Here is a 27,370-nt window from a genome sequence, read left to right on the forward strand (position 1 = left end):
TTTCAGTCTGGAATATGGAATATCTTTCAATAATCTATGATTTAGCTGCTAAATTGTCAAATACCGCCGTCTGCTCGCTACCCAGGCACTTATGTACTGTATGTATGTACTTAACCTAACTAACTTAACCTAACTAACTATCCGTGTGCACAACATTGTCAGACTAAACTCTGGCTGACACCCCAAAAACCTACAATCCGCTACAGAAAAATATATATTGTTTGTTTATTAACTGGACCCTGGCCTTCTATCATTTCACGAAAGTGGCCCCCGGGCAAAGCAAGTTGAGTATCCCTGCTTTAGCCTAACCTGAGTGGAGAAAAGATACAAATATATAGGCTACAATGCAATAAGCCCTATCTGTGTGTGTGTGTGTGTGTGTGTGTGTGTGTGTGTGTGTGTGTGTGTGTGTGTGTGTGTGTGTGTGTGTGTGTGTGTGTGTGTGTGTGTGTGTGTGTGTGTGTGTGTGTGTGTGTGTGTGTGCAGAAGCGTCATGCCCATTGTAACTGAGGGGGCAATTGCCCCCTCAGAGTTTTGAGATGTTAATTTTTTTTTTTTTAATAAACATAGGCTATAATATTATAGGCTGTGTATGGTAGTTGAAACATAGTTTCAAGTTGACGTTTATTTATGTTTGTAGTTCAAACAAAAACATAAATACTGTATAGGCTACATACAGTACAACACAAAAGGCTGTGTTACCCTTTGTCGCCACCTGGTGAGTAAATTTTATATATAACTAAAACCATTAAAATTGACAACCGGTCCGCAACTTTTTTTCCCATGTATCTACCAGTCCTTGGCACAAAAAAGGTTGGGAACCCCTGCTCTAGAGGACACTAGATGAGACTAATGGAAGAGAAAAGATGTCTACCTTCTGAAAAGGCAATACCAGCCAAAATAAACATTGTGTTACATTGCTTTGAAACGTGTGGTCTCCCTTTTTTATCAAGTCCATTGAGCCTGGGCAGTGGCAATGTACTTAGTCTGGTGATTATGGATCTTTCCAGGAGGCTGAGCAGTTTGGAAAATAGCCTTATGGTTACACCTGCTCAGTCTGTTAATTTAAAATGAAATATTCCTCTAAATCTGGCTTCCAACCGTTCAAATCTTCGTGCGCCGCCAAAAATGGCGCCATAGTTCGCCCCCTCAGATTCTTGGCTTGCATGACGCCCCTGTGTGTGTGTGTGTGTGTGTGTGTGTGTGTGTGTGTGTGTGTGTGTGTGTGTGTGTGTGTGAGTGAGAGAGAGAGGATGTGTTAAGACCAAACTCTTTTTGCATGATTTTGAAAGGATAAAAGGTTAACAAAATAGATTTGTTTGATAAAGAAGACAGTGGTATTGGTATGCGATGGTGTTGATGCGATGGTGTGGAGATTTCCAAATTACACATGGAGATTACAGTATCCATTGCGCAATTTCATTCAAATTCATTTGCAAAAACAGTTAAATGCCATTCTTAAAATGAATAGACAACACCTGTTTGATATTGCCTTGAGTGCACATTAAAAATAACATTATTTGGGTGTTTTATGTGAAAATTATGAGGTGATTTTTTTTTGTTAATATCATGCATGCAAGCACGCACGCACGCATGCACGCACACACGCGCGCACACACACACACACACACACACACACACAGCATCGCCCAGATTAACACTAATGCTATAATTAATAGCCTACTATAATATTAGTCTACAATCATTTCCGCCCTTTGAGTAGGCTACATGCATCTGTGAGCTTTCATCTGCCTCCCTCAGGAACAAATAGGCTACAAAGAGAGGTTAATGGGAAATTAATTGAGAAAACTTGGACATTGGGTTTCAGTATACATGCTACAGCATGCGCTGGGATGCGTCATCAGTGATGTTGACTGGGGTCGTGGGGTGTTTCGGGTCTGACAACATCATACACCCTCGCCCAGTAGACCCAGCCGAGGCCGATTACGACCCCGACCCGCGTCCCAGAAGCAGCCGCTCACGGATCAGCCTTCCTACTGTGTCTGCAACGTTGCCCGCGGAAGGGTTGATCACGCCCAATCTGCTGCAATAGAGTTTAGTGCTACACCGCAGTATTGAAAGACTTTCGGTGCATGGAGGTCTAAGGCCCTGTGGGGTGATTCCTGGCCGGGCACCTCCTTCGTCTCACCAGAACCTCCCGTGGAAAAAGGCAATCCTACCATGCCGTACCATGGGCAGGGAGGATGCCTCAAGGAGGCCTGTGCGCTGCACATCATACACCTGCAGCGAGCACCTCGCTCTAGCCTGAAGGACCCCAGGCCGCGCCGATGTTTACACAGATTTTCAGGAGGCTGAACCGTAGCGTTTATGGATTTCTCCCTCTCGAGAGAGCCAGGCTGGGGTGCTAAAACCCATCCTGTACTGGATGCCGTCTCTCCGACCGTCAACTGTCTCTCCAGCTTGTCACCAAACTATACTTGGTTGTCACCTAGTCTATTCCTAAGTGTCACTGGCCAGGGGAGCCAGAATAATACAGTTCAAAATACATACTACAGCATGCGCTGGGACGCGTCATCAGTGATGTTGTATCCTACTTGTAATAGTATTGTCAATCAAATGTCCCTGTTTCACCGTTGCAAACACGTTTCTATTTTCCAGCCAACCAAATAACCCGAATTGCATCAATTAAAAGCTGCAAATCACAGATGTTTTTTTTTGGTATTAGATGCAATGGTTGTTGATGTCCAAATTTTGCATGGAGAGAATTACAGCATGCATCGCACAAACTGTATTAAAGGGAATGCAAGATGGGAATCTGATTGGTTTGATTGTTGTAATGACCAGGCATTGCCAGGCCACACCTGTGAATACTTCTGGACTTAAACACGCCTATTTGGAGCTTTGCACCGAGTGTGCACTGAGCGCACAGGGATTTAGTGCGGCAGAGAGAATACCAATGCGCTTAAGCACGACCCCATTTTGCGATCCGCTCAGCGATAAACATGTGCAAGTGCTAAATTGCAGATTTTACGACGATAGGGCCCGGAGACTCCGGGAAGAAGCCAAGTCAGTAATATGTATGAATGGGACATGAATGTGAACAGATGGCTCAGTGTGTCTTGGAAAAGACTTTAACGGGAAGAAGAAAAAACATCAGTCTAAGCCTATAGCAGCATAGCAGCTGGTAAGCCAGCCCTATATCCACTGGCGATTTTACTGGGGGTGCACCTGGTGGCCAAATGAAAAAGAAAATCAATTTAATCAATTTAAACAAATCTAATACATACATACATACATACATATATGTATATGTATATGTATATATATATATATATACTAGGGCTGCAACAACTAATCGATGAAATCGATTAAAATCGATTATTAAATTCCTTGGCAACGAATTTGATTATCGATTCGTTGCCTCGCGATTAGTTGGACCGCAGAGCCATCTGTTTTGTTGATATTAACAGCTGACCGCAGCTGCTGCGGCGCAGTGCTGGCTACGTCACTCACTGGCCCCGCTGTCGCGGAGCCGACTACGTCACTCGCCTTGCGCACGCGCAGTAAACGACAGACAAGTTGAAACAACAACAAAAGCAGCTCGACCCAAAACTTCGCAAGTTTGGGAGCACTTCATATTAACTGGAAATAAAAAGTCTGTTACGTGCAAAATGTGCAAAGCCGATCTTGCATGGCATGGAAGCACAACGGCCCTGCGTGAACACCTTAAACGCAAACATGTTGGATCATTGGATGGTGCCGGTGAAGGGAGCTCAGCAGCGGGGTAAGTTAACGTTATACTACTACAAACTCGATATGCATGTAAACTAATGTTACATTATTAGACCCATGTGTATTGTTGTTTGAAGTGGAAATGTTCGTCTCACAGCAGATAGTTTGTTTTGTTTATCTAACGTTAACAGTCGATGCGCATTGCGCCCGCATCCAGGTCGACAACGTTATAGGCGACCGGCTCGTTAACGTTATGTTAGCTTGCTAACGTTAGCGGTAGAGCAGATTTGGTATGTAAACTAAAGGCTAAAAGAGCGGTTGTTGTCCCTTGTTCATTGGTGTGTGTGTGTGTGTGTGTGTGTGTGTGTGTGTGTGTGTGTGCGCGCGTGCGCATCTTAATGTAAGGAGTGAGCTAGGACAAATTGCATTTGAGGCTTCTGTTATATAAAGGCCTTCTTTACATAAGCAATTATCAACTAAATCATCAATGAGTGAGTTTTATTGAGTTTTATGTTAATAGTGCTGTTAGACACTCATACTGTCTTTCTCATTTCAGAAAAAAACAACTCACCATGAGGGGCTTCGTTCTGGGGAATGCGGCATGTACACCAAGGCAAGCAGCCATCATGACAGACAGTGTCCTGAACATGCTGGTCACCGACATGAGGCCCATGTCAATGGTTGGAGATGCAGGCTTCATTGCCATGATTAACACCCTCCACCCTGGCTACACTCTTCCTTCAAGAACATTCTTCACAAAACTGATGGAGCAAAAATATGAAGACACATTCCAGGCACTTACACCATACATTTGTATGTATTTTGTATTCGTTCATGCCCTGTCAAAGCTATTTGATGTAGCAAAGCCCGGTGAGTTTTTGTTTAACAAAAAAAAAGTTGTTTTTCAATAAACGGATGGAAACAATATCAGTGCATTTTTTTATCCGATTAATCGATTAATCGAACAAATAATTGACCGATTAATCGATTATCAAAATAATCGTTAGTTGCAGCCCTAATATATACATACATATACATACAGTATATATATATATAGAGAGAGAGAGAGAGAGAGAGAGAGAGAGAGAGAGAGAGAGAGAGAGAGAGAGAGAGAGAGAGAGAGAGCTTGAAAAATATAAATAAATAAATGACCAGTTTTCAGACTTTATAACCATAGTAAAATCAATGCAAACTTACGCGTCTCTGGACTCTCTGCAGCCAGCAGGCAGGCCCACAACAACAACGTCAGAGATACAGAAGGCCACATTCTCTTCTCTGGAGCCTAGAGGATAGTACAGGATATTCAAGCATATCACAATATTACAGGATAGTACAGGATATTATAGTATATTAAAGAATATTACAGTATATTGCATGATATTACAGTATATTACAAGTATCTTACAATACTACTAAGACAAGGAATCTAGGCAGCTAAGCTTGAACTGTTACTGTTACTGCTGCCCTTGAGTCAATCGCCCCTTTTACACAGCCTGTGAAAGCCGTGATCGTTGCAGCATCATTACACCTCGTCTCCTGTTTAAAAGTCACTTTGTTATGGCTTTCGTTCTGCCAGTGGACGTAGCCCCGAATCAACGTCTGTTTAAAAGGGTAACGGGCACCATCTTTGTGGTCAGGAAAAACCTTCCATGCGTGGAGTGAGAAGGGACTGGTTTCCATCAAAGACCTATACATAGATGGTCATTTTGCATCATTGGATCAACTCAAGAGGATGTTTGAGTTTCCCGGCACGCACTGGTTCAAATACCTGCAAATCAGAAACCATGTTCGATCCAAGATTCATAATTTTGAGGCGGTCCCAAATGAACATGCCTTTTTCGACGTTTTGCTTAGCCCCCCTCACTCCATGCACCTCATTTCTAGACTTGTACAACTGTTTGATAACTGTACCATGACCTCTACTGAGAGAATTAGAGAGGGGTGGCAGGGGGAATTTGGTGTTGATTTGTCTGACATTGTATGGGGTAGGAGTCTGTCTGTGATACAACTCTGCTCAGTTAATAGTAGGCACCAGCTGATCCAATTCAAAGTCGCTCATCGTCTTCAATATTCTAAGCATAAGTTGCATAAGATCTTCCCCTCTGTGTCACCACTATGTGACAGGTGTCAGAGAGCACCCGTCTCATGCCTTCTGGTTCTGCCCTTCACTGTCGGGATTCTGGGCAAAAATATTTGACTGGTTCTCTAAGGTCTACAAAATAACCCTTCAGCCAGAGGCAGAGCTCACCATCTTCGGCTGCTCAGAGACCTCTCTGGACTTCCCTACGGCTGTGCAACAGTCTCTGACACCGGGGACAACTGTGGTCAAAAAAACAATTTTGATTGAATGGAAATCTCCCTCTTCACCCTCTTTCCAATTGTGGTTGACGGAAAGTATCTCTGTTATACGGATGGAGAGACACAGGTCCCTATGGACCAACTCAATTCAAACATTACAAACAAGTATTGGGGACCCGTTTCTAGCCTAACTCAATGAGGTTAGGGGCAGCAGGTGACTTCCCCGGCTAGTTCCTCATTGACTCTTACACAAACATCTCCTAGAAGCACATAAGCATCCTATCCAGCTGGTAGCACCATATTATATTACGAAACTGAAACTGTAATATTGAGTGTCGTTGTGGCTTGTTTTTTGTTTGTTTGTTTGTTTGTTTGGTTTGTTTTCTCCCCTGTATCTGAGCCTGTTTGTTTGTCTTGTTCTGTTTCAAGAAAACTAGAAAATAAAATATTGGAAGAAAAGGGTGATGAGCACGGTCGGGAAGAAGGATTGAAGCTCAACTCATTCAAAAAAGAATACAGGGGTGGGTCTGGTCCGTGCACGTTCCCTTCCGAAAAACAACTAATGTTATCGTATTCCTGTGCATTTACTGCCTACTAAATTTTAGTAGCCTATGTAAAACTATTTAAAATAGCCTACAGTATATCCCAACAAATCCATAACTCCATATAGGAATAATAGATTTGCCGCAATAAAAAGTGGAAAGGTTTAAAAGAAAGTAAAAAAGTAGCCTATATGCGATCCATTACTGCAACAGGGGCGCCAGGAGGAATTGATTTATTGATACAATAATAGCAGAATTGTGCAAGACAATACAACAAAAATATTGATCAAAAGGAATAAAACACAATAAAGCCCAAGGGCTTGTTTCCATTGTGGTCCTTTGTGTGGGACAAGTGGAGTGAATATGTATGCAGGTAAGAGCGCGTGTGTGCGCGGGCAACAACAACACAAACAATGAAAACATTTTACAACACAACTATACATTCAATGACTGATTAGTCATTGACTGAATGGTTATTTACATAACAAACAAAAAATGCATCAATCAATAAATAAAAAGAGAGAGACCAGCTCATATAATAAATCAAAGACCTACCTAGGGTTTAAAAACTGCGACCATACAGGAGACAAAAGAAAAAAAATAAAAGGTTAGGAACCCATTTGGGAGCCAACCAGCCATTTTTTCAAGGCAAGCTTAAAAGAGAACCTGGAATTAAGGGTCTTTATACTCTCAGGGAGTTTGTTCCATAAAATAGCTGCTGAGTAAGAAAACGTACATTTACCCTTTAAAGTTTTAAATTTGGGGGGAACAATGTTGGAGGTGCTTCCTCTTGTGGAGTAGCCATGTACCTCACTGACTTTACAGAAGTAGTCAGAGAGGTAGCGAGGAGCCTCCCGTTTAAAAATCCTGAAAACCATGCACAGTTTGATCTGGGAAACCATCTCCTCCACTCTGAGCCACCTAAGGCTAAAGAAGTGAGAGGGGAGGAGATGGTCTCTGGGATGCAGTTTCAGAATAACCCGTATTAATTTATTCTGAGAGGTCTGAAGCCTGTTTTTAAGTTTTATGGTGATTGCCGTGAACCAGGAGGAGCAAGCATATTCGAAATGACATTGAATCAGAGCATTTGCCAAGGTTTCAAGGGCGCTCTTGTCTATGAAAGAAGAAATTCTGGCTAAGAATTTGGTTCTTTGATTTACTTTGGAAATTACTTTTGAGGCCATGCTCTCCCCAGAGAGTTTGTTATCTAAAATGCAGCCAAGATACGTAATCTCCTCCTTGGTGTTAACAGCTACGTCACCCACCATGATTTTAAACTCGGGGGACTTTTTTAAATTAAAATTTGACCCAAATAAAATAGCCTCCGTTTTCCCCAGATGAAGTGAAAATTTGTTGTCCAAGAGCCACACACTAACACTGTGAGGCTCACTGCTCAATTTCCTTTCGATCTCCCCCCTGTCCTTGTGAGAGAACAGGAGGGCAGAGTCGTCTGCGAAAAGGAACAGGTTGCAATCACAGGCCGATTGCATATCGTTTATATAAATTAAAAAGAATAAAGGCCCTAAAATACTTCCCTGGGGGACCCCACACGTCAGGGGGAGGGGACAGGACAGCGTTCCATTTATGTCCACCACCTGCTCCCTACCCTCCAGGTAGGACCTAACCCAGTTGAGGGAAGTGCTGTTGAAGCCCAGAGCCCCGAGCTTACACAGTAGAACATCATGGTTAACGGTGTCAAAAGCTTTTTGAAGGTCCAGCATGACCATACCACAGTATTTACCAGCGTCTACTTCCTTTCTGATGTGATCGGTTAGAAAAAGCAAACAGGTGTCAGTTGAATGTGATTTTCTGAATCCAGACTGAAATTTAAACAGGAGCTCCCAAGATGCAAGGTAACTGTCAATTTGTTCAAAAATGACTCTTTCCATTAACTTAGATATGGATGAGAGAATTGAGACTGGGCGATAATTTCCTGGTTCTAGTTTACTTCCTTTTTTATGAAGGGGGATTACCCTGGCTTGTTTGAAATCATGGGGGACATGACCTTCTCTAATAGACAGATTTGATTATATGAGTAATAAAAAGTGAAATCAAATCAGCTGCATCTCGGATGAACCTGCTTGGGATGTTATCAATACCTGTAGCTTTAGACGGCTTAAGGGCCCTGAGCTTCAACAGCACCACCTCCTCTGACACCTCCTGAAACTGGAAGTCGTCCGACCGTACTCCTAAATTCGAGTAAAAGCTCTCAATGTGGTCTTTACCATACCGTCCAGAGTGGGAGGGTAATTTACTAACCAAGGTGCTAGCAATGGTTGTAAAAAATCTATTAAAGATGCCAGCGACAAGGGATTTATCAGATGTTAGGGTGCCTTCAGAGTTTAAGTTCAAGTTGAGTGATCTTGTTTTAAGTTTGTTATTGTAGCCCAATTGATTTAAAGATTTCCAGAGCTTTTGAGGATCATCCTTATTCTCTGCAATTACCTCATTATAGAACTCTGATTTGGCCTTTTTGATCAACCTATTTACTTCATTTCGGTGCTTTTTAAACAAGCCGAAAGAAGCTTCATCTTTTATCTTCTTGAATTTCTGCAGGCTATCATTTCTAACCTTAATGGCTTCAATGATTGCTGCATTGATCCAGGGTTCAGTTCTAGTTTTAAACCTGACCGATTTAACCGGGGCCAGCTGGTTAATAACCCCTAGAAATGAAACCTTAAACAAGCACTAGGGATGCACCGATATGAAAATTTTGGCCGATGCCGATAACCGATATTAACATTGTTGTTATGGCCGATAACCGATATTTACCGATGTCGATATGATCTGTATAAAACCACATTTTTATGATCATCACATTTTGTACATACTGAAAAACACATGTTAACACTGAATTTGAAAAAGTTATGCATTTCTTTATTTGCAAAGCCTTTGGAAAAGCCCATAAATCATAGATTTACTGCATTATTTCATATCAATGTGAAGAATTTGGCTGATAATGATAACCGATATTAACATTGCAACATCTGACCGATACCGATATGACCGATATGTTAAAAAATGACCAACATCGGCCGATACCGATATGATTGCCGATATATCGTGCATCCCTAACAAGCACCATGCATCCTCTGCCGCTGACATATTGAGCACCCGTGACAAGTCAGATTTTCCAACGTCGTGTTCTAAGGACTCCTTATTATAGTTCCTCATGGATCTAATTTTGACCGTGTGGTGGCAGTTTATCACCGGTCTCTGAGTTTTACGTGTACAATAAATGAATGCATGATCACTTATGCCATACTCAATTACACCGCTGTTGGAAATATTGGACTTGTCAGAAGTAAGCACAAGATCAATAATACATTTTGACGTGGGGGATACTCTAGTAAACTGAGAAATTAATTGGTGGAGACTAAAAAGTTTGCAAAAAGCCTTAAAGGCTTTGAAACTAGAGGAGTCATGTTTTAGCATATTTGTGTTCAAATCTCCAATGAGAATTGTTTCGCGTTTACCGTGGTCAATAGCGTTGGAAAAAGACTCCTCCAGATACTCATAAAAGTCTGACTGGGTTGGTGGACGGTATAAAATCCCGACTAAAAGGGGCTTGGTTTTTGGCATTAAAATATCCAGCCAAACCGCCTCTAAATGGGCATTTTCCAGATCCGACCTTACATTGAAACAAATGTCCGATCGAATGTACCCGCACACCCCACCCCCTCTTCTGTTTCTATCTTTCCTTATAATTGAATAATTTTGTATTTCGATCTCCGAATCGCTAATGGAGCTATCCAGCCACGTTTCAGAGAACGAAATAATATGAGCCTTGTTGCTCGCAAACAGCAGCCTAATTTCATCTATCTTGGAAAGGAATGCTCCTTGCCTACAGTTTATGAGTATGGTAAGTAGGTTAGGCTATTCGGCTCAAACGAAGTTGACATTAGTCTGCAAAATTAACAGACATAATAATAAGCTTAATCTGTCAGAGGGCCTCTATTGCTGTTTTTCTCGCCCACAGCCCACAGCAGTTTCCCCCATGTTCTTCCTTTTTTCTCTTTTTACCTCCTGTGTCAATAAAGTATGTTTTTCCCCCTTCACAGCTCCCTGCTATATAGCCTATATTAGGTGAACGTAAATGCACTCTGTCATCTGTCTACACACTTTCTCTCAGGGGAAACAGCTGATACTGTGGGGAGGCGGAGAATGACTTGATAAACAAAACTATGGGTTGTAGTTTTTTTTTACACTGTTGTGTGAACATATATGCTATTCACATCGAAAAAATAACATTTACTTTTCAAGGGTCTTGATTTTCCCTAAATTGATTTCTCAACTTTTAATACTTTTCAAGACACGGAGTCACACACACACACACACACACACACACACACACACACACAGGCACAAAGTTCTTCTTATTTAACAGAAGAAGAAGAATAAATAGTCGGGGTGACTACAGGGTTCACTACAGTGTACAGTATTTAGTGTTAGTGTTAGTAGTTAGTTATGTGACGGACAGCAAACAGAGCAGGCTGTGCTATGCCGGCAGCACTGAGGTACGTTATCTCGTTCTCTCTCTGATATAAAAAGCATTATGACCCGCTGTGAGTCAGAAAATAAGCTATTTACAAGACATGAATACAGGTGTTTCACATGCCCCGTTTTCCTCGTTATATACCTGATATCAGGTCGCAGTTCAACCTGATTATGGTTTCTGCTGATGCTAATCAAACCGAAGTTGTCAGGGTGACTTAAACATCATAAAGCTGGAAATCAGGTCCAGGGTGTAAAAAAAACTGTATTTGTACTTTGTCTTAGTTCTCCCCATTCCTTAGTCAAAGTTGGTCTCAGCAGCTTTGTGAACAGGTTTTAAGAGGAAACTTAGCTAGGAACTTTTAATGCTACAGTATTTAGGAGTCCTCCTGGTAAGATACAATGTTTGTGAATAGAGGCCCGTCTGAGACAGATCACCTGATGTAGTGCTACTTTGTGTCCAGTAGATGGAGACATTAACCACATCATGTACAGTCAACTAAACAGCAGAACACTGTAATGTTTATGGCCACAAAGCCAACACAGTGGCACTATGAAGGCCATGTGCAAACAGCAGATTTAAAGACTTTAGCAGCTGGTCTTCCAACAGTGGTTTAGTTTAGAATAGATGAAGAGAAGAGCGCTGCGTGGACTTAAAAATATGAGAGCCAGGTGCACGTGGATGGGTTAACTTAAAGTAGTTAATAGAAAAATAAAGTTTGTCTCCCGCAAAAAAAAACCTTTGTGGAGAGTGGAAGAGAGCAAACCTTAAAAAATCCCACAGCAACACTGGTCTTTGTAGTAGAATTTTTTTAAAAAGCCTTTATTTTAAACATGGCTATAGATTAAAAAACACCAACATGTTTCTGCTCACACAGGAGCCTTCATCAGGGAGTAAGAGTGGTTTAGTTTATTTTTAAAAACACTTGAGAAGCAATTCTCATTTACAATCACGAAACATGACACCATCCATACAGTCACATCAGACAATGTCAGCTAGTGTCTCCATCAAACGGTCATGTTACCTTGGAAGATGTTTGCCTGCTGAATTCACAATATCCAGATCAGATTATACGCTCATCTACATTCACTTCTTGATCTGTAAAATAAGGCACTAGAAGTTAGATTATACCTTTTTCTCTTTTTTTAAGATGACCACCATTTTAAAAATGTCTCTTCTGACAGCTATCTTCCCTCACACACCATATTGGTTTTAATGCCATGCCAGGAAACATTTCCAATTTCCATGGGAGCTTCTTTTTTCTTTATTTTATTAATGTGCAAACAAACAGCAGTACAAATACAGATAAGTACAAATAAGTCAAAGACATAAACTGTGCCGACATAAGGGTACAGATAATTAAAAGAATATAAACAAAACTGAATTGTATAAAACAAATTAATAATCAAATGCAAGACATAAAAGCAGAGACAGGGGGTCTAGTGATTGGGGGGTTTCTTGTTAGACAGGTGGATGTGGTAATGTGTCGGGATATGTTGTGTAGGGAGGTTATGTGGGGGGAGGGAGCATGCCAAAGAGCTCCCCAGACCACCTTTTCAAGTGGATCCTGTCACGGTTCCCTGTTGCGCGCCCGGGCGCAGAACGGAACGGAACGCAGCGTTCACACTCGTCAAATGTTCCAAAACTGGGGTCAATTTGGGGACGAGTGTGCTCGGGAACGGTACCTGGGCGCAGGTGTGAAAGCACCCTGCATGAGAGTAAATAGTGATGGAAATAGCAGAGGGAATAATATCCATAATAAATAAAGTGTGTCCTATCCAGTGTTGGGGTAATGCATTACAAAAGTAACATATTACAGGTAATATATTACTTTTAGTAGTAACAAAATAATATAATTTATTACCAATAGGATTTCAGTAATATTATACCATTACTATGTCAAGTAACGCAAGTTACAACTTGAAATTGAGCTGCTGTCAACTCCTCATTAGGTTGCATTGAGTTACTTTATAGTGCATTAATCTAGCTACTCAGTAAAAATGAGTATTGGGCAAAAGTAAATTAAAACATAATGTGTTCTTCATGTATCTTGTAAAGCTATAGTTTTTGGTGAGAAACTTCAGATAAAAATATATTTGAGAGGGAATTATGTCCCACTAGTTCTAACAGCTTCTAATAATTCAAACTAATGCCAAGACGTTTGGATGGTTTACACTCCACGATGGTTGAAATTCTTTTTCATCATGGTTCCGGGAGAGCAGTGTCATTCTGCGGTTATTTTGGTGAAAGTAACGCAAGAGTAGTGTAATAAGTAACGAGTTACTCTATACAGACAGTAATATTGTACTTTCAAATTAAAGTAATTAGTAATACATTTTGAAAGTAACAACACTGCTCCTATCAGAACAGAGTTTTGGCAAAGCAAGTCTGTTCTATTATGGTCCTTGGTCCTGGAATGATCTGATGATCTCTTTAAATTATTTTAAGCTGAATGAAGGAAGTGGTTATTGCTGGTTGCACTTGTTTCTTTTTAAGCTAACATGTAAACACCCAACTAAATACTGGTGCCCTTTTATTCACTGTAGCCTATTCTACATTTTCATTGTACTATAGCTGCATTGTGACTTGATGTTGTCCTCATCATGTGTGCTTTGTTGTAACTGTTGTAGCTGTTCTGACCTGATCTGTTAATGTTGTGTTTTTAATCACATCAATTGTTGCTGTTCTGACCTGATCTGTTAATGTTGTGTTTTTTTAATCACATCTATTGTTATTGTGTTTCTGACGTGATGTTGTGGTCATTTTACGTGTTTTTATAGGTCTCACTTGCAAAAGAGGTTTTCATCTCAACGTGACTTCCTGGTTAAATAAAGTTTAAGAAAGCGACAACAATGTTATTCCTTCTGCCTTCATCTGGAGAGGAGACACTGCTGCTCACTCTCCTTCCTCAGTTCAGACTGTCTGGGAATATATTTTCTGAGGGTGCGGCCATTTCTCGTTCATTTCCTCATAACTTCTGCCTGCCTGTTCTCTGCCTTAAACAGGAAATCACTGAAAACAGCCTGGCTAAATAAGTCAATAAGACATGAAAATAAAGTTTCCACAACATCACCAACGATGGACTTGATCTGCTGATAGAGTCAGGAATGTAAAATAGACTGGAAACTGTGTGGAAACAGATGTTACAATACCTTTCAGCGGAGACAAATATCTGTGACTCGAAGATAATACAAGAGAGGGGGAGGAGCAGAGAGAGAGAGGAACAACAGGAAGAGAGAGAGGGAGGGCATAGCGCTGGTGAGACCTCTGTTCTGCTAGCAAGAATCAGACGAGCAACAACAAGCATTTCCGGTGGCCGTTTTTCAAAGTAAAAGAACCTTTCTACACAAGTCTAGAGCACACAGAAGACATTGAAAAATTATTAATTTGCACATTAAAACTATAAATTAAGCATTTAAACAAAGCTATACAATACAAATTAAGTTTCTGTATAACAATAACTGTTTTAATAACATTGAGAACATTCTTCTCAGTATCTAAATGGCAGAGATGGGAAAAGTACCCACATTCTGTAGACTTAAGTAGAAGTAGCCTACAGTTACTTTTGTAAAAAAAACGACTCTGGTAAAAGTAGAAGTACTGATTCAACTATTTACTCAAGTAAAAGTAAAAAAGTACAGGCTATGAAATGTACTCAAAGAGTAAAAGTAAAAAGTTTTTTCACCGGATGTTTCTGTGCAAAGCTAACTGAACCTCACGTCATATTAATAATATTGTAGCGATCCAGGTAATTGCAGGTATTGTGGTGTTTCCGTGTGTAGCTAGGAACTGATATGTGTGGGTGTGTTCCTAGGGGGAAGGGTGTATATGTGACCAGCGGCCGGGGCGGAAGTCAGTCTAACTATGAGAGGGAGTTGGAGTGGTTGCATGTAGAGCTAGTGTAACAGGAAAGAAAATAACAATATTTCCCCTTATATTTATTTTCATTTATTTATTATAAGTACGTTTTTCTGTTTGTATGTATTTATTTTACCAAAATCCCTCACCTTGGTTTGTTATGAATGAATGAGTTGGTTTGATCTGGCGCTGTTCTGTGACGTTGCGCTGTCGCTCTGGTGCCGCCTTGTGGTGTCGCAGGGTTTTGCGCGACTTCCTTAGTCTGCACATGGACTGCAGAGAGGTGAGTCGCATTTGTTTGAGTAGCGTCATTGTGTTGATACCGTTTGGAAACTAGCGTTGGTTCAGGTCTAATATGTTTGTTTGCTTCGTTGTAGAGATGTAGTGAGTTGTTGCCACATGTTTATTGTATGTTATTCTTTGATTTTTCGCGGAGTTTGAGTTGAATTGAGCATTGAGAGGTGTGTATTTTATTTCCTTGTTGGTGAACGTGTTTTATCATTCTTGGCTTGTAGGAGTGAGCAAACCAGTGTGTGTGTCGCTGACCCAAGACATTTGCTGTGTTTGATTAACTTGCAGGTATGTGAATGATTGCACTTGTTACATATAATTGTTATTGCATCTCTGTCTTGTTTATTTTAATTTTGTTGTTTATGGAAAATACTGTAGTATATATTTTGTTGTATGTTTGTTGCATTTCAATTGTTGAATTGGAGTCTGCACATGGACTGCAGAGAGGAGTGAGCAAACCAGTGTGTGTGTCGCTGACCCAAGACATTTGCTGTGTTTGATTAACTTGCAGTTGCAGAAATAAAAGAAAGTCACCTGCAGTCGTGGTACGCCGTAGTCTTTGTGCACAGAACACAACGCAGTGTGGCCGCATAGGACCGGCTACATTGGTGCCGTGACCCGGATTTCCCCAGACCACCATCAGTGTTCGCCGATGGTTGCTGTACAAGTATGAATATATGCTAGGGATGCTAAAGATTTGAGCACAAAAAAAAAAAAAGTGTTTTTTTTTGTTTAAAGGTATAGGGGGATGTTGAATTTTTCAGCATAAAGATTATTGTGAATATCCCACGTTATTTAAACTTTTGAGACATTGAAACATTTATTTTTCTTTAAAATATATTGATATTGTTACAGATTACTATTGATATCATTGCATTCTACTTACCTGTTGGTTTCAGTCTGATGTTAATATCCATTTAATATGGCCGATGAAAAAAAGGAAGGGGTTGGGAGGGGAAGAGGGATGTTCTCTACTCCGGTGGGAGGGACTAGAGCAGTATTCTCACCCATGGTGACTTCCACACGCATGCGTTCTGATGTATCTCCCCCTAGTCAACACACACCCCCTCCGGAAATGAGTGGTATACGTTCTGATGTATCTCCCCCTAGTCAACACACACCCCCTCCAGAAATGACTGGTATACGTACTGGTGTATTTTCCCCTAGTCAACACACACCCCCTCCAGATATGAATGGTGCAGATTTGGGGAGTCTCATCACACAATTGGCTGAACAAATTGGAGCAAAAATAGCTAGTCAGCTACAGCAAAGCGCTCGTAGTAACAAGAGCGCTACCCAGCCACAGAGTGTGAACATAGTTCAAGCTCCTTCTGAGTTAAACCTAACGGGAGTTAAGCTGGTCATGCAGTCAGATGCTAAAGAACCACCACACTTCAGAGGTGACGGGACCGATAAATACACAGTCCATGAATGGGAGGAGAGCATGGATATGTACCTGAGAAAGAGAGGCATCCCATCTCATGAACACTTCCACGAAATAACATCTAGGCTGATGGGAAGAGCTAGAGACATTGTCAAAATCACTTTGCGAAGCAATCCAGCACTGAAGCCTGCTGAAAATCCCAAGCTTATCATAGACATACTCAAGCAGCATTTTGGCGAAGTGACATATTCCTCAATGCCTCTCGCTGATTTTTACAACACTCTTCCTCGGTCCAGAGAAAGCCCAATGGACTATTGGATCCGTTTGAATAAGGCGGTGGACGTGGCTGATGAGTGTTTAAGGAGACAAGGAAAGAGTATCGAGGATCCGGCCCGTGAAGTAACCATGATGTTCGTGAAACATTGCCCTGATCCGGCACTTTCAAGTGTTTTGAAGTTCAAGACAGCAGAAAGATGGACGGCAACTGAGATCCAGGAACATCTGGATGAGCATCAAACGGAGGCCAGGGCAAAACCCATTCAGCCACCAAAGCAGGTGGGTGCACACATCCAGGCAACCGTGATTGAAGGCGCTGTCGCTGGTGGTGTCTCCGAGCCTGCTTTCAACATGAGCGAACAGGAGCCAACCATCTCCCCTCAGACAGAAAGTGCCTGCATAAAGTCTCTCATCGGCCTACTGGATCGTGTCCTGGGGCAAGGGGTCCAGTCAGCGGCAGCCACACCGCCCTTCCGGGGCCAATCTACCGCCCCGCGGCGGAGATGCAAGGTGTGCCAATCCGTCGATCACTCCACCGCTACACACTGCAGACAGGAGAATCTCTGTATGAACTGTTTTCAGCCCGGTCACTGGAGAAGGGAGTGTCATCAGCCCAAGCCAAGAGATGAGAGAGCTGGCCAGACATCACGCAGCTATGACCAGGGTGGGGCAGATTTAAACTAGGCAGCCCATGCTCGGAGAGGGGACGTGTGGGCGAAAAAGGGCCAACCCTCAAAGCAGATGAAAATTTGGAGGAAGTGTATGCGAATGTTTGCAAAGTCATGCCAGATGATTGCACAGTTATCGTTCAGAACATACACAGAGTAGAGCCATACAGTGAACTGTTTTATGCTCCGGTAATGGTAAATGGCTCTTTCCAACTTCGAGGAATGCTTGATACAGGGTCAATGGCCTGTACAATTAGTGCTGAAGCAGAAGAAGCTCTATTAGCCCAGAACATTTTAACCCAAACAGGACAGATCGCGAAGCGGATCATTCTGATCGGCTGTGGGGGGGTTCAAGTCAGTCCCAAGTGCATGTATGATGTAGAACTAAGCATGTATGGCATCCGTTGCATGGTTCCAGTCCTGGTAGTTCCTCGTCAAAAAGATGACATCATCATAGGAACCAACATGTTGAAGTATATTTTACATCAGATCAAGACCAACCGTGAATACTGGGAACTGATTTCACGTAATGCAGAAGGGTCCTCTGAGTGTCAGCAGTTCTTGGATCTGATGGCAAACACTACACGCTGGAGGGGTGAGGAGCTGCCAGATAAGATCGGGACTGTAAAGCTCCAACAAGCAGTAACGCTTATAGCGAAGAGCGAGCACCTCGTTTGGGGCCAGCTACCAAAAGGCACCCCACTGTCGCCTGGCAGCTCGGTGATAGTAGAACCAACGACATCCAAGACAATGCCACGAAACATCATGGTAGGTCGTGTCATTACGCCCATGTGGGGAGACAGATGGGTCCCCATGAAGGTGACCAATCTATCAGACAAGCCCATCACACTGAGGAGAAACTGTAAGCTAGCAGATGTGTCTCCTTGCATGGCCGTGGAGGACTTTGAGGTGTTCCAGGGATGCAGTCAGCACATGGATGCTACTTCAGAGGATAAACAGTCAACAAGCAAGCCTGACGACCTGAAGCAGAGGATGAGAGACGTTGGCCTCGGAGATGTTGACATAGACCCCTGCCATCTCGACCACTCTGGAAAACAGAAGCTAGTACAGCTGCTTGAGAAATACAACAACGTCTTCTCCAAGCATGCCTTGGACTGTGGCGAAGCAGAGGGCTTTGTTCACCGCATCTGGCTCACTGACGAGCGCCCCTTCCGTCTGCCATATCGGAGAGTTCCACCTGCTCATTATCAGAAACTGCGCCAAGTCGTCACAGAAATGGAGGAGCAAGGTATAATACGAAAGTCTGTTAGTGAGTATGCTTCCCCCCTGGTATTGGTGTGGAAGAAAGACGGTGGCTTGAGGATCTGCACAGACTTCAGGTGGCTGAACGCGAGGACCCTGAAGGACGCCCATCCGCTCCCACATCAAGCGGACTGTCTGGCTGCTTTGGGGGGAAACGCCTTCTTCAGCACCATGGACTTGACGTCAGGGTTTTACAACCTGCCCATGGCTGAAGAACACAAGAAGTACACGGCGTTCACAACACCCCTAGGGCTGCACGAGTACAACAGGATGCCACAGGGGTTGTGCAATAGTCCGGCGTCTTTTATGCGCATGATGTTGAGTATCTTCGGGGATCTTAACTTCAGTAGCCTTCTGTGTTATCTCGATGAGCTGCTTGTGTTTGCACCCACCGAAGACAAGGCGCTAGAGAGGCTGGAGGTGGTGTTTCAGCGTCTGCAGCTCCATAACCTCAAGCTAAGCCCTAAGAAGTGCCATCTCATGCGCTCATCAGTGAAGTTCTTGGGTCACATAATAAGTGGAGAAGGAGTGGCTGTTGATCCCGATAAAGTAGGAGTAATATCAACCATTTCCAAGTCTGACCTCTTGGAGGACGACGGATGTACTCCCTCAGTACGGCGGATTAAGTCATTCCTCGGTATGGTATTTTATTACCAGCACTTCATCCCCAACTGCTCAGCAATAGCAAAACCCCTCTTTGCTCTCACAGCTGGCCAGAAACGCAGAGGAAAAGCTGGAAAGTCAAACCCCAAAGCTGGCACTTTCCGTAAGCTCAAGCCAACTGACTGGACCGAGGAATGTGAAATTGCTCTTCATAAGCTCAAAGATCAACTGCTGAGCTGTGCTGTCCTCGCTCACCCGGACTTTTCAAAACCACTGATCTTGTCCATCGATGCCTTGACTAGGGATGCAGGGGTTAACCGGTTTGACTATTAACCGCGATTTAAAACGTCACGGTTATATAACCGCAGAGGCTGCGCTACACCGAGTGTTTTGTTTCACAACAGTCCGTCAGTTTAAACTCCCATGCGGCGCAGACGGCGCTGGAAGGAGAGGAACCTGTCTCTCTCGCTTCGTTTCCGCACGGACTATTTAGCGGAGGCACCAAACACAGGCAGCTGCCATGTCTCCCAGTAGTAGCCAGTCTGTAGCCTAGCCATGGATGCCAGCCCAACATAAATGTTGCAATACATGTCCCGCAAGGTTTCTGAGATTAGGGGAAAGTCTGAGCTGGTGTTACGTTAAACCAAACGTGGGGAAGAGGCAGCGGATTTGTTTAGCGTTAACATACAGTCATTGACGTTAACGTTAGCTGTTGTGGCTAATGTTAGCTAGCTGGCCATGGCCTAGCGTACATAGTTCCTCAAGCTCGTTGTGACCAAACATCCCCGCATTTAAAGCACTTCATGCTCCCAGCGCTGGCCTAAACCATAGAGAACCTCATGCTTTACACGAAAAGAAACATCAAGGGTTTGTGTCAACTCCAAAAGCAACCCGCTAACGTTACATGTAGGCCTAATAACGTGAAGCTAACGTAGCTAGCTGCTTGGCAGTCATGATCTGACTGAAACAAGGAAAACAAATGCGCACATTTACATAACAAAACACCAGTCAACACCACAGAGTGTCCTTTCTTTAATCCAGAGGGAGCATTTTCCAGTAAAAAGTGAAACGACACATGATGGCTTATAGTGAGGCTTTCCATGCCTGCCCCATCATCACTTCAATAGAACTGACCCCAATGCAAAATTCATTTCAGACGGCACATTTAGTTGCCAGTAACATGCCAATAAGAGTCTAAGTTACTATGCCTTTTGTGTTTTTTTCTGCAGACTAAGCAGCTATAGGCTTTCGCTTCTATAAAATAATAATAAAATATTTTTTGTATTGACTATTGGTGATACACTTTACTAATACAATCATATTATATCAGAAATGTTGTTTGTTTTATGTTCACAATAGTGATGTCAGTTAGATTTGATTAGGTCAGAGCCATGGAATATTAAATCATCCATCTTTGCTCACTACATCTGCCCTTTCTTCTTTTTTTAATCCCAGGTGTGCATAAAATACAGGTTAAGAACTTATTTTTTTAAATACAAAAATGTGAAAAAAGTAACATAGTATGTTTATCGTATCGGTTATTGGCCAGGAGAATATTTATCGGTTAGCGTAGGCCTATACTATCGGCTGTAAAAATCCATATCGTGCATTAGTATTCCGGAAGGCAGCAACTGTTAAGATTGTGGGGGAAATACAATAAAACCTCTATTTAGAGAATGCTCATGTGATTTTTATACGTCCATAACAATAATCGTGAAACCGTGATAATCGTGGTTTTTTCTCAGACTATAATCGTACATCAAAATTTATAATCGATGCATCCCTAGTTGTGACATCGGGTACTCACCACGTGATGAAATAATAATCCATAGTTACGTGAAACGTCATTTTCGTAGCAAATCCGCATCGAGTTACTTCCTTGTTTCCAGGAACCCAACGCTGCCGCTGTACAGCACCAAACTGCTTAGTCCCAGGAGAGGCCTTTGGAGGGCGGTGTGTGACCAATAGAGGTGACATTCTCCCTGTTACAAGTCACTCTACCATCCTCAATGACTAAAAAGCTGTTATATTAAGATGAAAAAGTTACTGATTGGGGCTGTAACTACAGGGTAACAAGACTCTACTTATAGTGTAACTATGGGCTACAAGAAGTGAATTTAGCCTGTAACTACAGCGTAACAAGACTGTACTGATAGTGTAACTACATGGTAACAAGGCTGTACTTATAGTGTAACTACAGGGTAACAAGACTGTACTTATAGTGTAACTACAGGGTAACAAGACTGTACTTATAGTGTAACTACAGGGTAACAAGACTGTACTTATAGTGTAACTACAGGGTAACAAGACTACTTAAAGTGTAACTACAGGGTAACAAGACTGTACTTATAGTGTAACTACGGGCTACAAGAAGTGAATTTAGCCTGTAACTACAGGGTAACAAGATCTGTATTTATAGGGTAATTATGGGGTACCACACCTGTAGTATTAAAGTTAGTCAGACTTTTCTAGTAGAACAATGTAGCATACTAATAGCTTATACTGAAGTAGAACAATATACTGTAGTAGGCTGTTACTGGTTCATTTGAATAAGACATTAATAATAAGAGCACAGCTTATGGAATTTATAAATGTCCTTTGTAATATAGCAGCAGTGTAGAGACTAAATATCTGCAAATGACCTCAAAGAGGGGATGCTGTTGAGAAAGATTTGAGGCTGTCTTCAATTGTGCCAAAACAACAGATTGGAGAGCTTTGTTTTATACAGGCCCACTGTTGCATTACTATTGATTTGCATAGAGACAGTCTGTGTATCGTCATAGACGCTGGGGTAGCTGGCTGGGGGCGTGGTCAGGGTAGGGTAAATCCCCCGTTCTCCCCATTCAACATGATTAGCATTTAGCTGATAGCTCAGCCCAGGCAGACACGGTCAGGGATTCTGATTTCTGTGTGGAGTTTGCATGTTCTCCCCATGCCCCCTGGGGGTTTCCTTCATATAGGAACCCCTTCACCAAAACATGCAATATCCTGTTCGCTGATGTGGTGCCTCCTCTGGTTGTTAGGGGCGCCTGTTCGGAGGGAGGGGAACTCATTGGAATAGCGTGATCCTCCCACGTGCTATGTCCTACCGGTGAAGCTTCCCCTGTCAGGTGAAAAGAAGCGGCTGGCTACTGCCCATGTTTCGGAGGAAGCATGGAGCCAGTTTCGGCTCTCCCCAGATTGGCAGAGGATGGACCAGCAACCGGGGAGGGGGGGGAGACATGATCAGGGATTCAACCACCGCACTCAACGCAAATCTGAACAGACGTCTATGTACCTGCTCTAGAATCCCCAATCCTGTAATGTAGAGCCGCAGCACCGTCCTATTGAGATATATGGGGGTTTTTACCCCACCCACATTTTGTGGGCGTTCCCACACAGACCTACTGTACCTATCAGAGATGCTCACAAGTCATTTTTTACAAGTCCAAGTCAAGTCTCAAGTCTTTGAGCTCAAGTCCAAGTCAAGTCTCTGGTCACAAGTTCAAGTCAAGTCTCAAGTTTCTTATGGATCAGTGTTCTATCATCTGCTGCATGCAATCCGGTCTGCTTAGAACACTGCAGCTAAAACTAAGGAATTCAAAGCATGTACTGTATTATCACCACTCCTTATATTAGCATACAGTATCAGCATTGATTGGATGACATCAGAAGATATTTCCTTAATGTTAATGCACCAAAAAAAATAAAAAAAGATTGTTCACAAGTCCCAAACCTCAAGTCCAAGTCAAGTCTCAAGTCACTGTGGGTGAGACTTAAGTGCGACTCAAGTCCAAGTCCCAAGTCCAAGTCCCCATCTCTGGTACCTATGCCATATGTTATTATTTCTTACTGGGAATACTCACCCATCTCTCAGCCAGCAGTGTAAAAAAACGGAATTCTCCTTTAACGAGCAGGTGGGTGCAAGCCATGCGCTCTCTCTCCCTCCTCCTCTCTAATGTCTCGGTCTCTCTGTATCTGTCTCTTTCTCTCTCTCCCTCTCTATCTCTCTCGGTCTCTCTCTCTCTCTCTCTCTCTCTCTCTCTCTCTCTCTGCCTCGGTCTCTCCATCTCGATCTCGCGCAAATGCGGGACATCATCTCAATTTGCAGGATGCATGAAAAGTCATGAAAATGCTGTGCCGTCCCGCACAAAGCGGGACATCCGGTCACCCTACGTCGCACTGATCGTCTATGTCCAAGATGATGACTCACTCGGCAGTAAACGACGACTGGAGTGAGTGAAATCGCGGGACCCGCTGTTTATTTTTTTGCCAACGTGATTACCGCCCGCCCCCACGAGATTTGCGTTGGGTCCCACGTGAGTCCCATCCCGTTGCACCTCTCTAAGGCCCACAGGCCCAACTATTGGGGATCCAAAGGCCCAAAGACATCATCATCTCAAAGTATAGGTTTCTTTTTCTCATTTTCCTTCAAGTTAATCCTCAACTTCAACCAAATCTAATGGGGTTTCAGTTTTCGTGAGGGCCAATAGATTGGACAGTTTCTGGTGCGCAGTGCCAGTCCATCGAAAACTTGGGGAAATTTTTGATTTATTTTACTCTGTAATTGAAGCAATTTAAAATGTAACAAAGTACGTTACTGTTGGTTGTCGATTGGTTGGACGGTTTACAGATATGTCCCCACCCCCTGGCAACCACAGTTTTTCACACTGGCTGAAGTGTTGCTTCTTCTCTTGCAGATAGACAGAGACCACTTCCTGTGTTCTTCAATTAGACAGCCTCCATCTGACAGGCACTTGTGTAGTGGACTTGGCTTTACTAAATACTCAGAGAAACAAAGCCAACGCTGAATGTTCTTTTGTTTTTATGTTTCCTTTTCTCTGAGCCTGGGGCAACAAAAGGTAAGCCTGACACTTTTTCGGGGGTAATACTTTGCTCTCAGCAGGGTGACCTGTACTTTAAACTTGGTGAGCTAAAATAAAGTCCTGAATGATACAAGGAGAAGTCAAAATGTAAGTAAAACTACTGGCTTTTCCAGCTTCTATAGTATAGGCCTATATAGGCCTATGAGAGCTAAGGTTGGGTTAGCGAGCTGAAGGGGACCAAACCAAGGGCCTTAGAGATGAGTGAGGCTGATACAGGGTTTGTAGGTGATTCTGAAGAGCATCCACCATTGTGCCATTTCATGTTATGTTTTATTGGTCCTATTTTACTCAACAAATACAGAACTTGGATTTCATTGAAGTTCCCAATAGCGCAAGGACAAAACAAACATGTTTTCTATAGAGCTGTGTTCAAATCTAATGTGATTGTAATGGAGCGGTGTCCATGTTAGAGGTCCGCAGTGACATGGAACATATCAGATTGATACTTTTTCAGCTAAATCTTTTTCATGAAACTTTCAACTTATAAATAGCTACAGCGATAAAAGACGACTTTTCATTCTAAACTACTACTTTTTTATTTTGCCTTTATCTTAATTTTTATTTATTTTTTGGAGTTATGCCATTTTGGCAGCAAACAAATCCCTATTTTACTGTTATGGCTTCAGTTTTGGTGTCATAATGTATGGGTCATGGTTGTAGTTGTGTCCTTTGGCACTGAAAAGATCTCACTCAGATCGATCAAATGATATATTCATATTCACCCCAAATCTCCAACCCCTTGATATCCACATAAACCCTAGGGTGCACGGGGACACCCTGGCATTCCGAGATGTCGGCACTCCGAAATACCGGCATTCCGACAAAATTGTTGGAATGGAGATCTGTCTCGCCATTGCGAAAGAACCCTAACCCTAACCCGGGGGACCGGCTGGAGCTAACCTCTCCCAGCCCCCACGTCTAAACCTAACCTCTCCCACCCCATGCCTAAACCTAACCTCCTGCAGACCCTAACCCTAACCTCTCCCACCCCCCACGCCTAAACCTAAGCTCCTGCAGACCCTAACCCTAAACCTAACCTCTCCCACCCCCCACGCCTAAACCTAACCTCCCCCAGAACCTAACCCTAAACCTAACCTCTCCCACCCCTGTAGGCTAAATAACTCAAGATGCTATGTCCGAATGGCGGACCTAATATCTTTGGCAATGGCAAAACCTTTTTTGGAGATAAAAAGGGCCGCCTCTCCGAAAGCATAGAAGTCAATGATCGGAATGCCGACACTTCGGAATGGCGAGAGGACCCCAGGGTGCACTGCCGCGGCACCCACTTTGGGAACCTATGCCCTAGAAGTCTCAGCTGTCCTGCTCAAATCCTCTGAAGGATGAAGGAATAATAGACACCTCTCCTCCATTCAGTCTAGGCCAGTGATCATCTTATAATAATATGAGAAGTGTCTGTGTGTGTGTGTGTGTGTGTGTGTGTGTGTGTGTGTGTGTGTGTGTGTGTGTGTGTGTGTGTTTGCGTGTGAGCAGAATTTTGTCCGGCCACGGCTGTGCTATTTTACGTGCGAACGGGCTGAAGGTCAGTGAACGGGCTGAAGGTCCCGGTCAGAGGGAAAACGGGAAAAACCAAGGAGGATTCATGGAAGTGGAGGTATTAATGCAACATTTTGGATGAGATGTGTGGATATGACGTCAACTCGGACAAAGCGGAGCTCTGAATGATACCCGAATTTCCGATCTGTAATTCCGGCCTGGACGACCGTTCAATTCACTTTTTACAGGCCGGAACCCATTTTTTCCGGTGGTCCGAGTTGTCTTGAACGGGGTATAACTCACCGCTAGTGTTTTTAAATACTTAATGTCAAGCTGAAATGGGATTCCCAGGGTCTGTGATTCCTTATCTTGACATATTCCGACTGAAACAGGATAGAGAGGCGGGACATAGTGTGTGGAGGATTTTGATTTGACCATTGGAAAGTGGACGTGTCTGAGGGACTCACTGGACTGACATCTACATTAAATGAAGACATTACCATTTGTTTTATTTTGTAGAACAAGAACAAAAACTAACAATGGGGAAAAAAATCTAATCCAACTGTTATTTTTTTGTTCTTGCTTAAACATGGGTTGGCTTAACCTTGCTTGCAAGATGGATAACCTCGCGAGATCAAAAGAGATTCTCTCGACGTAATCCATCTTGTCATGCACAGGCAGTTAAGATGATTGGCCGAACCATGCCGGCTCGACGAATCAGCGGCAGCCTTAGGCGGGCTCAGGCTCGTCTGGGCAAGTAGTGGGTATATGGTCTTTGTAGTTCTTTTCACTCGTCAACATGGCTGCCGCCGCGGAAGTGACAGGCAGTCTGAATGAAATTGAATGTAACGTTCCCAATTCTATGTATTAAATTCTAAAAAACTACCCTCAACATTTGGGAAGGCTAAGCCACACAACTAGTTCGTTATAATCTAACTAAATGCTTCGAAGGTGACTTTACGACGGTGAGGACTCAATCAATGAATACCACGGAGATCAGGCACAGGCACCTTCGGCGATCTGATTGGTTGAAGTTAACACCCACCAGCGGTGATAGACAGATGGGTCATCCAATCACCTGCCAAGTAGCTTGGAAAAAGTGCCCGCCTCCGTCAGCGGGTCTGGTTACTGCATTCCCAGATCGACTGGTTTAGTGAAACGTATGTGGAGCTATACCGTCCATCTGGCAGCGTCAGGTTAGGGTTGGCTTGGTTCAAGCCTTAAAACCCGTTATATAAGGATTTATGGAAAAGTCTATGGAGAAAACTGCATTCCTTTATAACTGGGAACTCGTAATCTTACGACTTCAAAGGTCACGAGCTGGGACGGTGATGTCACCAGAGCTAGTATTTCCCATTCCAAACTCGTAGGAGCCTCAGCAGCCCCGACCTAAAAAATCCAAGATGGCTGCGCCGCGCAACAACAGTAGTTATAATCATAGTAATGTTGTTTAGCACTTCTGTCTTGTTTGTGTGTCATTAAATCAGCTGTACACACAGCACTGCCTAACGTCTATCTGTGTGGACATGAGGCTGCAGTGTTTGTATGCGCAAAATGCCGCGAAATGCCATGTTAACAACTGTTATTGCTAACAATGGCTAGTGACTGGATGTGACCAATGAACAGTGAACTTCCCAGCT

General features: G+C 43.0%; 1 protein-coding gene across 1 annotated transcript in view; it reads right to left on the reverse strand.

Moving 5' to 3' along the window:
• Positions 1 to 12,101, reverse strand: part of LOC310791644 (uncharacterized protein) — a 103,669-nt gene extending 91,568 nt beyond the window's left edge. The window contains exons 1-2 of the mRNA XM_083653297.1: positions 12,053 to 12,101; positions 4,891 to 4,975 (exon numbers count right to left, since the gene is read on the reverse strand). Of these exons, the coding sequence (XP_083509423.1) occupies positions 4,891 to 4,960 (70 nt within the window). The 5' untranslated portion in view covers positions 4,961 to 4,975; positions 12,053 to 12,101. The remainder of the gene's footprint in view (positions 1 to 4,890; positions 4,976 to 12,052) is intronic.
• Positions 12,102 to 27,370: the final 15,269 nt, after the last annotated feature.

This window comes from Poromitra crassiceps, assembly GCF_964638095.1.
Source record: "Poromitra crassiceps genome assembly, chromosome: 16".
Classification (NCBI taxonomy): Eukaryota; Metazoa; Chordata; class Actinopteri; order Beryciformes; family Melamphaidae; genus Poromitra; species Poromitra crassiceps.